General features: G+C 41.6%; 1 protein-coding gene across 1 annotated transcript; it reads right to left on the reverse strand.

Moving 5' to 3' along the window:
• Positions 1-5,224: 5,224 nt before the first annotated feature.
• On the reverse strand, positions 5,225-11,901 carry LOC140498801 (uncharacterized). The gene is made up of 3 exons (XM_072599584.1): positions 11,796-11,901; positions 6,426-6,818; positions 5,225-5,928 (listed from the first exon to the last, which is right to left on the reverse strand). Exons 1-3 carry the CDS (start codon positions 11,899-11,901, stop codon positions 5,225-5,227), a joined length of 1,203 nt encoding a protein of 400 aa, XP_072455685.1.
• Positions 11,902-13,155: the final 1,254 nt, after the last annotated feature.

The raw sequence follows: 13,155 nt of genomic DNA on the forward strand, positions 1-13,155 counted from the left end.
CCAGAGAAAGAAGTTGGAAGATGGAAGCAGATGATTAGCTTGCCATTTCTTTTTCTGTTTCTTCTTTCTCATAGTTCTTCCTATTAGTTCTAATTCTTCTTTACATCAGGACTAATGTGAACATGTCTAATATGAATGTATAAGTAGAGTCTAATCAGATTGCATGCCATCTTGGGGAGAAGGGAGGAGGATAGGGAGGACATTTAAAACTCAAAATCTTATGGAAGTGAATGTTGAAAACTAAAAATTAATTATGAAAAACACATTAAAAAAAGAACAAAGCATTCATAGAGTGTCTGCCAGGCATGGTATTAATCACTTTATAATCTTATTTGATCTTCCAACAGCCATGCAAGGAAGGTACTCTTATTATCCCATTTTACAGTTGAGGAAATGGAAGCAACAGAGGTTTAAGGGACTTGTCCAGGGTCACAAAGCTAGAAAGCATCTGAGGCAGGATTAGAATTCAGGGCTTCTTGACTCCAGGCCCAGTGTTCTATGCAATGCTGCACTTGGCTGCCGGGGGAGGAAGAGAGAGGGAGGGGGAGGGGGAGAAGAGAAAGAGAAAGAGAAGAGAGAGAGAGAGAGAGAGAGAGAGAGAGAGAGAGAGAGAGAGAGAGAGAGAGAGACCATGGAGCTTGAGGGGATGATAGCAGCATGTGAAGGTTATTTAAGAATGGGGTAGAGAATGAAGATTAGGAAGAAGAGGAGACTGAGGGCAACCTGCCAGAGGCTTACTCCCATTTACCTGTTCTGTTTCTTCTGAATAATGCATGCCCATAAAGTGTGTCAAAAGCCAGATAAGTAAAATTTACTTCTGTGATTTAAGGGTTCAAATTCATACTGTTTGATGATTTGTTGTTGTTCAGTTGTGTCTGATTCTTTGTGACCATATTTGGGTTTTTCTTGGCAAAGATCCTGGAGTGGTTTGCCATTTCTTCTTCCAGCTCATTTTTTACAGATGAGGAAACTTAGTCAAATGAGGTTATGTGACTTGCGGTCACACAGCTAGTGTCTGAGGCTGGATTTGAACTCATTGTCTTCTTAATTCCAGGTCCAGTGCTCTATCTACTGTGCTCCTGAGCTGCTTCCTTTGCTGTCTACCAAAATCTAAGAGTGGTGGTGCTTAAATGCTAAATTTTAAAAATGTTAATAATGGCTACCACATTAGCACCAGCAAAGGTATCACTGGTTTTTAGTTGTGAAAACCTAGGGACTTCAGTCAATTCACCACAGCTGAAATGAGTGAAAATCCAGAAGTCTTCAATTTTCAGTTGAAGAGTTGTCCATCAATACATGAAAAGCCAACTGTGTGACTTTGTTCTGTGTTAATGTGGCAATCATGATTTCTCTGAAAAGAAAGAAAAGAGATGGAACAGATGCTCTAGTTGACTTTGGACTATGTTGTAAAACGTTTTGTCATTTGACTTCTGAGCACCCAAAGACTATATCCTAATGTGGTAACATATTTTTCCTGATAATTAGTGACCACTAATAAAACTTGTGAATTGTGAAAAAGAAAATATAATTCTTGACAACCCTCCTTGCAAGTGAGACATACTCTCTCCCCCACCCTACCTTCTTTTATCACCTGTTCTGGAACTATGAACTAAATAATCATAGAAAGGGAGAAGGAAGGGAGTGAGCATTAAATAGCACCAGGTACTGTGTGCTAAGCTTGTCTCTGATGAGGCAATGTCATTCTCATTTTACACTTGAGTAAACCAAGGCAGATGTGAAGTGAGTTATCCAAGGTTGCACACCTAAGAAGTGTCTGAGGCTGAATTTGAACTTGGGTCTCCCTGACTCTAGGCCCACCTATGCCACCTAGCTCAGAGAAGTGTCAAGACACCTCTCCAACCTGTAGTAAGAACAGCAGTAAGTATTGACGTTCAGTTGGGTCCAATTCTTTGTGACTCTGTGGACCATACTGTCTATGGGGTTTTCTTAGCAAAGATACTGCAGTGGTTTGCCATTTCCTTTTCCAATGGATTAAGGCAAACAGAGGTAAAGTGACTTGCCCAGGGTCACACAGATAGTGTCTTATGCAGGATTTGAACCTATGTCTCCCTTACTCCAGGCCCAGTGCTCTATCCATTGAGCCACCTAGATGCCCCCAGTAATAAGTATAGCTAGCACTGATATCACACTTTAAAGTTTTGGAAAGCATTTTAAATCTTAATGCATCTGATCCTCTTTGGCAGCTTTATTGTGCCCATTTTACAAATGAGGAAACTGAGGCTAAGAGAATTTAGGTGGCTTATCCAAGGTCCCATAAGCAGGATTTGAACTCATCTTCCTGCCTCCAAGTTCTAACCACTGTTATAAACTCTGCCATTGTTCCTGGATGGGGTATGTCCATTCTCCTATGGTTCTACTCACCAATCTTGGCTACTGCTCCTCTCTCCCATTAAAATATAAGCTCCTTGAAGTCAGGGACTGCCTATGCTTTTGTATATGTGTTCCCAGAGTTTAGCCAGTGATTATCAAACAGTAAATGATTAATAAATGCTTTTTCATTCATTGATTCATATTAAAGATTACAACAGCTGCTATTTGAGCAGGATGGCATCCCCTCTACCTGGTTTACTGCAAGTCTCCTCACCGGCTCCTCTGTTTCCAGCTCTGCCCTTTCCCATCCAGACTCAACAAAGCTTCCAGAAGCCGAGGTCTGACCTTGCTAATGCCAGCTTAAAAATACTCACCAGCTCAAGGATTTAAAAGATCCTTGGCCTGACATTTAAAGTTCCCCCAAATTTAGCTCCACCCTACCATTCTGGTAGCAGTATGTCTTATGATCCTTTGCAACAATGCATGCCAGTCCACCCAATCCGTTAGCCTAGTTATTTATAAGGGCCCATGTGGTCCTCTAGGTTCTCAAGTGCAGCTCTTTGACTGAATCCAAACTTCACAGAACAAATCCCCTTCATCAAAGGGCTTGTTCTATAAACCATGGACTCAGTCAAAGGCCATACCCCAGGACTTAGAAGACCACATGTGACCTTGAGGCTGCAGGTTCCCCCTGCATGGTAGAAGCTGTTTCCCCATATAAACATTTGATCTGCCACCTCCGTGTTTTTCTGTCCACAGGGCTCCCATGTACTTTTTCTTCATTTTATCCTTCCCATCAGAAAACATTCCTCACTTCATTGCTTGTCGGAGTTCTCCCTGCCCTTTAGTGAGATCTAGAAATCAGGGACTCTGTTTAGTTTTTGTATTACTACTCTATGCCTTTTCATCAGTTGTCCTCAGTACCTGGAACAGTCTCTCTTCTTACCTTAGCCTCCTGGCTTCCCTGGTCTCCCTCAAGATTTAGCTCAATACCCCCTTTTACAAGAAGCCCTTCCCACTCTGCTCCCCATTCCAGTGCATTCCTTTTGGGATCACCTTCCATTTCAATTGTATGTATCTTGTATGGACTTTATTTTTGCAAGTTAATTCCTTCATTTGAGAGCTCCCTGAGGGCAGGAACTTTGTACTCCAATCATTTTAGTAAGTGCTGGTTGAATGACTATCCTCAGCACTTAATAACCTGGCTTGTGGAGCGTGGGCAAGTAATGATTGCTTACTGACTTGAACACCGAATGTAATTGTTAACACTTGGGAAAGAGGTAATTGAGGAAAGAGATTCAAAGTGCATAAGGGGAAATGACTGTTGGATTAATGTCCTAGAGTACCAAGGAACAAGATTAGAGGAAAAGGCATTACTTAGCAAAGAAGGATACCTTTACTCTAAAATGGAAAGGATGAAAAGATAGTTGAGAAATCTTAGAAATTTTGATGAGTGGAATTGGAAGGAGCAAATGCTTTTCATACTGACTCAATTTCCTCAGTAAATGTAAATCTTGGGAAGTTCAAAGGTTGTGGGAAGAAACTTAGGGGACTATGGGAGAATGATGTGTAAACAGGAGCACAAGGAAAGTAGATAGGGATTGGCATCATTTAGGACATTTTATTTTAGTTTCACTTGCCTAATTATCAGTAATTCATCATAATTCTGAAATCTCAGGATTGTTATATTCTTAAGACTTTTCTTTTTTTTCTTTTTAATGTTCTACAATCACTACCATAAAACTTAGATTTTTCCCCCCTACCTACCCCCGCCTTACTCCCCTCCCTCCCCAAGACAGCATACAATTCTATATAGGATCTACACATACATTCCTATTGAATACATTTTCACTATAGTCATGCTGTGTAGAAGAACTAAAATAAATGGGAGAAATCATATAACAAACCAAAACGTAATACACACACACACACACACACACACACACACACACACACACACACACACACTGATCTGCTACATTCTGCAATTGAATTCCATAATTCTTTCTCTGAATGTGGAAGGCACTTTACCTTAGAAGAGCATTGGGAATTTTTTTTTTTTATGTCCTTGCATTGCAGTGAAATTCCAAGTCTACCAGAAAAAAACTCTCACACACTGTGGTTGTTGCTGTGCACAAAGTTCTCCTGGTTCTGTTCCTTTCACTCAGCAACAGATCATATAAGTCTTTCCAGGACTCTCCTGTTCATCATTTCTTATGGCGCAGTAGTATTTCATTACTTTCATATAACATAATTTATTCAGTCATTCCACAATTGACGGATATCCCCTTGATTTCCAGTTTTTGGCCACCACAAAAAGTGCTGCTATAAATATTTTTTGTACATGTGGGACCCTTTCCCATTTTTGTGATCTCTGGGGGATACAGTTCTAGAAGCGATATTGCTGGGTCAAAGGGTATGCACATTTTTGCAGCCCTTTGGGCATAGTTCCAAACCACTCTCCAGAATGGTTGGATCACTCACAGCTCCACCAACAATGAATTAGTGTTCCAACTCTCCCACATCCTCTCCAACATTTATCATTTTCCTGTTCTGTCATGTTTGCCAGTCTAATAGGTGTGATGTGGTTCCTCAGAGTTGTTTTCACTTGCATCTCCCTAATCAAAAGTGATTTAGAGCATTTTTTCATATGATTATAGATAGCTTTAATTTCTTCCTCTGAAAATTGCCTGTTCATAACCTTTGACCATTTATCAACTGGGAATTAAGACTTTTCTCCAACATGAATTGTCTATTTGATTAGATCTGTGTTCTGGCAGAAGGCTCTTTCATACGCATTGTATGCAGTTTGGTGGTTATTGTTGTATTCTTTTAGTATAAACTGATATTAGAAAAGGATTTTACTCTGGAAGAAAGTCTTCATTCATGGTGTTCATAAAGTTTCAGTCCAATATGAATTATTTGATGTTGAGTAATCTCTGTTTTCATGTGGAATAGCCCTCCAGTCATTGCATTCATAAAGTTTCTTACCAGTATGGACTTTTTTATGTGGAGTAAGTTGTGTTCTCAGGCGGCAGGCCTTCCCACATTCATTATATTTGTGAGGTTTCTCACCAGTATGAATTGTATGATGCTGAGTAAGTCTTATCCTTTGGCTAAAGGTCTTTCCATGCTCATTACATCCATACGGTTTCTCTCCAGGATGACTTGTCTGTTGTTGAGTAAGTGCAGCTTTCTGGCTAAAGGCCTTCCCACATTCGTTACACTGATAAGGTTTCTCACCAGAATGGATTTTCTTATGCCAAGTAAGGTTTGTACTATAATAGAATGCCTTCCCATATTCGTTACATTCATAAGGTTTCTCACTTGTATGAATTGTCTGATGTTGACTAAGTCCTATCCTCTGGCTGAAGGCCTTCCCACATTTATTACATCCATAAAGTTTCTCTCCAGTATGAATCCTACGATGTCGTTTAAGTTCTCGGCTATGGCTGAAGGCTTTACCACATTTATCACATTCAAAAGGTTTCTCACCAGTATGAATTTTCTGATGTTGAAAAAGTCCTATCTTCTGACTAAAAGCCTTTCCACATTCGTTACATTCATAATATTTCTCACCAGTATGAATTGTCTGATGTTGACTAAATCCTAATCCTCTGGCTGAGGGCCTTTCTACACTCATTACACTCATTTTCTCTCCAATGTGAATTCTATTATGCTGTTTGAGTAGTGGCCTATGGCTGAAGTTCTTTCCACACACATTACATTTATAAGGTTTCTCACCAGTTATGAACTCTTTTGTGCTAAGGCCTGCACTATACTAGAATGCCAACCCACATTCATTGCCTTCATAAGGCTTCTCACCAGTGTGAATTCTCTTGTGTTGAATAAGGTTTGTACTTGAGTAGAAGGCTTTCCCACAGTTATTACATTCATATGATTTCTCCCCATTATGAGTTCTATTATGTTGTTTAAGTTCGGCTTTGTGAATGAAAGTCTTTCACATTCATTACATTTATAAGGTTTCTCACCAGAGTGGAATCTCTTATGTTTAACAATTTGTGCACTCAAACAAAAGGCCTTTTCATGTTCATTACACTCAAAAAGTTTCTGTCCAGTATGAATTCTCTTATGTTTTGTGACATGTGTGCTCAGGCGTAAGGCCTTCCCACAGTCATTACATTGATAAGGTTTCTCTCCTGTGTGAATCCGATGATGTGATTTGAGTTCTCGGCCGCAACTGAAGGTTTTTCTGCATCGGTCACATTCAGAAGGTTTGTCACTAGTATGAATTCTCTGATGTTGAGTAAGCTGTACTCTAAGACGGAAGGCTTTCCCACAGTCAGTACATTCATATGGTTTCTCACCAGCATGAACTGTCTGATATTGGTTAAGTCCTACCTCCTGGTTAAAGGTCTTCCCACATTTGTTACGTTGATAGGGTTTTGGAGTAGAATGACTTATCTGATGTTCAGTAAGGTCATTTCTTGGGCAGAAAGCTTTCCCACATTCATTATATTTATGCTCTGATGTAGCCGATGTTCCGACATGGGTCTGAAACCCTCGCCACAATAACTGGATTCACATTTTTCTTGATATTCACTGTCCTTTGCAAATATCTTCTTTGAGCATATTTTATCATATTTTCTTACATCTGAATACTGTTTGATGCTCTTTCTGTACATATCACATTTATCAAAATTCTTTCTTATTCTATGTTATGGAAAAAGGATTGGCTCTAGATTGAAGTTTCTACCGTATTTATTATATTCGTGGTCACTCCGTTTACTAAGAAGTTCCTTTGGAATGTTTTCTCCTTGCCAAGAATGTTTGTTCTCATTGTTCTGCTTCTTTGTCAAACTGGCATCAAATTCCCAGGCTCCCTGAAACTCTGAGACAGAAGGAACACTTAGATTAAGTCTTTCCTCAGATGATTGTTCCATTGAAGTGCCCAGATTCTGCGCAGACTCCTTGGATTCATGTGAAGTCTCCCAGTCTGAAAGAAATAACAAACGTAAACTTCCCCATCACACATGCTGTCTGTGGCCTCCATTCTTTGTTGTCTGCTATCAAGAACAATTATTTTCTCAACCTCTTCCCTCTCTCCTTAAACTTCTCTCTAGTTTGACTGGCAGATTTTTCCTCTGCAGCAGAGTTGCTGTAACCCATTTTAGTAGTTTGGGTTTGATCTAATATTAGGCTGTCATATTCATTTGGTTCTAGGTCTAAGTTTTCCAATTCATTTTATTAATCATCTCTTTCTATTTTAAACTAGTTATGTGATAGTTTTGGTAATTATAAATTTGAGATTTTGTGATGCTAGATTTCCTTAATCCCTACCTGCACTCATTATTGTGTGGTCTAATTATATGACAAGTTTCCTTAATAATTTGATTAGCATATCTTTACATCTTACTTTATATATGATTTTTATTATGTTGATATGGCATACTTCATTTTTTCTTCCTACAATTCTCCCCCTTCACCCCTCCCCCCATCTTCTGGACAGCTGCCCTGATGGACAGACTAGAAATCAGACTCTTTAGCTCTGGAACATCTTCTCTGGGGCCCCAGCTATCCAGAACCTCACAGGGCCTACTGTTTTAGTCAGTCAGTTCATCAGTCATCTAGCATTTATTAAACATCTACTATATCCAGGGACTATGCAAAGCTTTGGGGATACAAAGAAAGGGGCAAAAGAGACAAATCCTTGCTTTCTAAAAGCTCACAACATGAAAACACAACTGTGCACAAATAAGATATATACAGCATGACTGGGGGTGGTCTTGGTAGAAAGGTGCTAAGGTTAAAGAGAACTGGGGAAGGTTCTTGAGGAGGTGAGCCTTTAGCTGAGACCTGAAGGAAGACAGAGGCAGAGATGAAGAAGGAGACTATTCCAGACATGGTGGCCAGCTAATGAAAATGCCTGGAGTCATGAGATGATATTCAAACTTGAGGAAGACCCAAGAGGCTGTCACTGTCACTGCATCACAGAGCCCAGGGAGAGAAGTATTGTATAATAAGGCTAGAAAGGTAAAAGTTAAACTTATTTCAGGCTGGCCCTGGTTACGCTTCTCATCACTGTCTACTTCCTGACTGTCTTCATACCAGCAAGCTACACAATACCCTCCCTGGCACATTTCTTTCCATTTCCAGAACCATAATCAAACCAACACTGCCACTGCTTCCAGGAAAGAGGTATCCCAACCTCTGCTCACCATCTAGGTGGCTTCACCAACCAAAATACTCCTCTATTTGTTGTTAAACACCTCTTCAGAATGTAAGCTCCTGGAAGGCAGGGGTTGTCTTTGGTTTTACGTTTGTATCTGAGATGTTTGATACGTAATTTAAGAAATTCTTTTTCATTCTTTTGTTCCTTTTTCATGCTTTTCATGACAGTCCATCCATGGACACCGACTATATCTCCAATTTAAGACTTCTTTTACTTCTATGAAAATTATTTTGTGATTATATTCATACAAACCTGTCAGTGCCTTTGTAGGTTTTTGTGCATTTTCTGCTCCATTTAAAGGGGATTTTTGTTTCTAGCTTTAACTGCTGGTTTTTGGTAGGTGTATAAAGAAATGCTGTCAGTTTTGGAAGGTTTGTTTTTCATCCTGTTTGTCAAAGCTATTCATTTTCTCCACTTTAGATTGATTCTCTAGGGTTTTCTAAATAAACCATCAAACCATTTACAAATTTCTGTCTCTTCTTTGCTGCTTCTTTCCAACTTGTAGTTCTCTTATTTCTATTGCCAGCCCTTCCAGTGTAAGGGCAAGTAAAAGGGAAAGATGTGGCACTCTTGCTTCACCAGAACGTTGGGCAGCTTGTGAAAATGAGGACCATCCAGGAGGTGGGTGTCACAGCTTGGGAGGGGATGGAGTAGGGCAAAAGACTGCACAGGTGGGAGGGGACCAGGGTATCAAGCGCTCTGTACACCAGAGAAATTTATATTTGATCCTGGAGGGTATGGGAAGCCTCTGGGATAATGGTCAGGTCTGTACTTTAGGAAGATGCTGAGGCAGCTCCTTCTGCACCAGCTGAGGGGGAGGTGATGAGGCCGTGCACCAGTGGTAAGACTGGAGTAGGGGAGGGGAGGAGAGGCAGACTGTATTTGGAAATGATCGAGGTATGATACAAAAGGCATCAATACCAAAGGAAAAAGCAAAGCAAAGGATGGTATCTCTAAGTTTAATGGCTAAGCCTTTGTAAAGAGATGAATTAAATCAGATTGCCCCTCACAGTCCTGTTGATTTCTCTCTCAATCTTGCGTTTAGGGACATGTCTCATGTGGGCATGCTTCTCCAAGTCCAGATGTCAAATGGTGCCCGTGATATGGGGTGGTCTTCCTGTTGTTGGGGTTTGCTTAACTTCTCCTGTGTTATAAAGGATGGATCTATGGAGGGAGGGAAGTATTTTGGGAATGACTATGGTATAAGAAATGACAGGAATATTCTTAAAATAAGTGATTGTAATCTTATAAATGGTTTCTGACCAAGAAAAATCCAAGTATCTCCAATGTTAAAAAAAAAAAAAAAAGGAACAGGTTGGGAAAATCTTTGCCAGAAACATCTCCACCAGATTTCTGTCACATAGAATACTATTTCCAAAAGTAACTGCAAAAGCTGTTGCAGAGTATGAGGGAGGGAAGTAACATGAGAAGCCCATTAAACCTTCAAAATAAATTGACACCTCCCATGGAGCTCTGGCCTTGTCATTGCTCCCTCCTCCCCAACACTGCCAGGCTCCAGCCTTTCCAGTCAGGGGATGCATCTGAAGACACAGGAGCTGCCAGACTCAAGGAGTCACCTCAGCTGCCTACTCAAGATTGCACAATTTTATTTAATGCCTCTTATGGGTGCTAGGTCTTACTTTTAGATGGATGCACCAATCAAATTAAGGAAAGACCTGTTCATTCCTGAGCAGTTTGGTGGCCCAATGGATAGCACCGAGCCCCGAATCAGTGTGGTCAGATCTGTCCTCAGACACGCACTAGTTGTGTGACCCTGGGCAAGTCAATGAACTTTTCTCTACCTTAGTTTCTTCAGTTGTAAAATGGGGATAATAACAGCACCTAGCTTGCAGGGTTGTTGTGAGGATCCAATGAGGCTTAGTACTGTGCCTGGCACATACAAGGTATGGTAGCTACTTAATAAATCTTTCCTTTCTTCCACCTTCCCCTTCCTTCTCCTCTTCTTTCTTCCTTCCCTTCCTCCTTCCTTCTGCCCTCCCTCCCTTCTTCCTCCCTCCCTTCTTCCTTTCTTCCTCCCTGCCTTCTTTCCCTAGCAGAGGCTGAGATGAGGACTCATCCAGCAGACATGACTTCCTTTGGATGTGACCTTGGGGGAACCAATGGGAATTGAGCTTACTTCCTCCCCTCAGGGACCAAAATGTTGAGGTAAAATATTTCTCTGTTCCTGCTACATCTGATAGTGAATATCCCTTTGTAAAAGCTACCCAAGCTTAAATGATCAAGTGGAACTGCGGATGCTAAATCCTGGCCTGCTAAAAATGGAGGCAACAGCCAGTGGGGGATTCAGTTGATGGCAAAGGAATGCCCCCAAATTTGAAGGGTGCCTGAGAATCCTGAGCAGGAGATGTATCAGGCTTGACTCTGAGACTCTGAGGTGAGAACACGCACATTCTACCCCTCCTGGCTTAATTCAGTCACCTGCATGGCCAATCCTTGGGGAATCTTTCTCAGGTCTCCAAGGTACTTTCTATTGCTCCAACTAGCAGACCACATCAAGTTTGGAAACCGCTAGTCTGTTTATTGAAAAAGGGAGTCCTCAGGACTGAGAACCAGCTGAGAATTCAGCTGCAGGCCTGTTTTTGTGGGCATCACTGGGGATGCTAAGCAGACCGAGAGGCTTGTGCAAAAGACAGCTGATGGCCACTCTGACAGTACTGGTAGAATGGGCCACAGAATGTATTGGGGCCTAGAAAGAGAATTCCTTCATTTGATCTGGTCCCTGCTAAGAAGACGGGCTCTGTTCTGCATTGGGATTTAGATCCTTAAGGAGCAGAGCAGGAATGTGTAAACACTTAGGCCAACAAAGTCAGGCTACCTGGTTCCCACTGTAAAAAAGGCCAAATCTTTTCTGGGAAGTGACAGTGTCTCTCCTGGCCTAGCTTCACAAAAGGGTTAGCGACCCTTCATCTCTACAAGCCAAAAAAGAACTACTCAAGCCTTGAGACCCTCCCAGTATTCACTAGAACAGGAAGTAAAGACCCTTCTCTGGCAGACTTGGGGGGGGAGGGGAAGGAAGGAAAGGCAGGGAACAGAAAACAGAAGGTTAAACCTTATGGGCCACAAGATCCAGTTACACAAAGCAAAACTTCTTACCCACAAATTAACAGGACATGCATCGTGTCTTTCTTGGCCCCAAATGGATCGGGAAACTCTGGTATGTGCACATCCAATTAAAGCTGCTCACGACTCCAACATCCCCTCCACCCTTCGCCAAGCAAAGCCCCTCCAACTTGCAGAGTTGGGGTCTTACCCAGGCAGACCAGGTTTCTATAGCTCTCGAGCATCACCTCCCAGTACAGCTCCTTCTGGGAAAGGTCCAGGTGGCCCCACTCCTCTGGGGTGAAGTCCACAGTCATGCCTCTGAAGGTCACTGATTTCTGAAAAACTCAATATACCATGTTTTCTCAGGGCCTATCCCATGGACAGACCAGGCAAGAGACTTGAAGTCTCCAGGAATTATACAGATCACTCCTCCAGACCTTAGGCTTTGGCATACCCAGGCCCCTGTGGTGTTACTCAGTTTGAACTAGATTTTAAACCATCACACCAAACACTGATAACAGTAATAGCTTGTACTCATATTTCACTTTCCCATTTACCAAACACTTCCCCAAAATAACTCCCTGAGGCAGGTAACATGCCGCTCACATCTGAGAGATCTCAAAACGGAATCTAGGATAGGCTAAAAGGCAGGTCAGGGCGAGACTCTGAGAGTAAGGTTAGTGCAGCCCTTGGTCTCCTGGTTTACAGCTCAAGATACACATCTGTGAGAATTAATTATTGACTCTATATTTCATAGTGGATTTTACTCTGGAGCCCCACACACTAGACCTCAGTCTCTTCTATGGCTCTAAGAGAAAACCTCATGTATGAGTTCAAGGGTTCAGTCTTTCTCTCTTAGATGTCAAAGGTTTAAACTTGGCCACAATCATTTTTAACCAAAGAAAACTCCAAGCTAAAGTTTAGAGATTCATTTCTCCCAGAAAACATTCTAATTCCCTGAGAATGATTACCTCAGTACCACCTGCACACATCAGCTTATGGCACCTGTGTGATCCCTGAAAATAGACAAGCTGACTCAGTCTCACCTTTCTCTTCTTCCTTGCCCAGTAAGGGTAGTCTTGTCTCACTCCCAGGCTCCTGGGAATCAGCTGGCTCACTATCAACAGCCTCAGGCTGCCGGGAGGTCCTCCAGATTCAGAAAACATTCTGAAAGCAGTGGTCCCAGTTCCATGTGTAAAAGCCCTTCCCTTAATGGAACCACTTACATTGTCCTCAACCCCACGGTGTCACTGTACTGTCTTTGTACTAGGCTCATAGAAATGAGTTGCATCTTCAATTCTTTGTCTTTGGGCTATTTAAGGCAGTCATTAGACCTGCTTTATTGCCTGGCTGTGCCCCCAGTAATAGGCCATTACCTTGCTCCGAGGAACGTGCCTTGGTTTACCTTTTTGTAAAATTTCCCTCATGACAATATCCTTCAATGTACCCTCAAGAGACCACAACTGATCAACTGTGAATAACTTAGTTTTTAGCAATACAGTGATCCAGGGCAATTAAAAAAGCCTAATGATGAAAAATGCTCTCGCTCTCCAGAGAAAGGACTCGCG

This window comes from Notamacropus eugenii, chromosome 4 (genome assembly GCF_028372415.1).
Source record: "Notamacropus eugenii isolate mMacEug1 chromosome 4, mMacEug1.pri_v2, whole genome shotgun sequence".
Classification (NCBI taxonomy): domain Eukaryota; kingdom Metazoa; phylum Chordata; class Mammalia; order Diprotodontia; family Macropodidae; genus Notamacropus; species Notamacropus eugenii.

Excerpts from the sequence above, each read along its gene's own strand:
- LOC140498801 (XM_072599584.1), bottom strand. The coding sequence starts at position 11,901 with ATGACTGTGGACTTCACCCCAGAGGAGTGGGGCCACCTGGACCTTTCC. Across the intron at positions 6,819-11,795 it reads TAGAAACCTGGTCTGCCTGG|AGCATAAATATAATGAATGT; the intron begins GTAAGACCCCAA and ends CGGCTACATCAG. Across the intron at positions 5,929-6,425 it reads GAGCACACATGTCACAAAAC|ATCAGACAATTCATACTGGT; the intron begins ATAAGAGAATTC and ends GATTTAGTCAAC.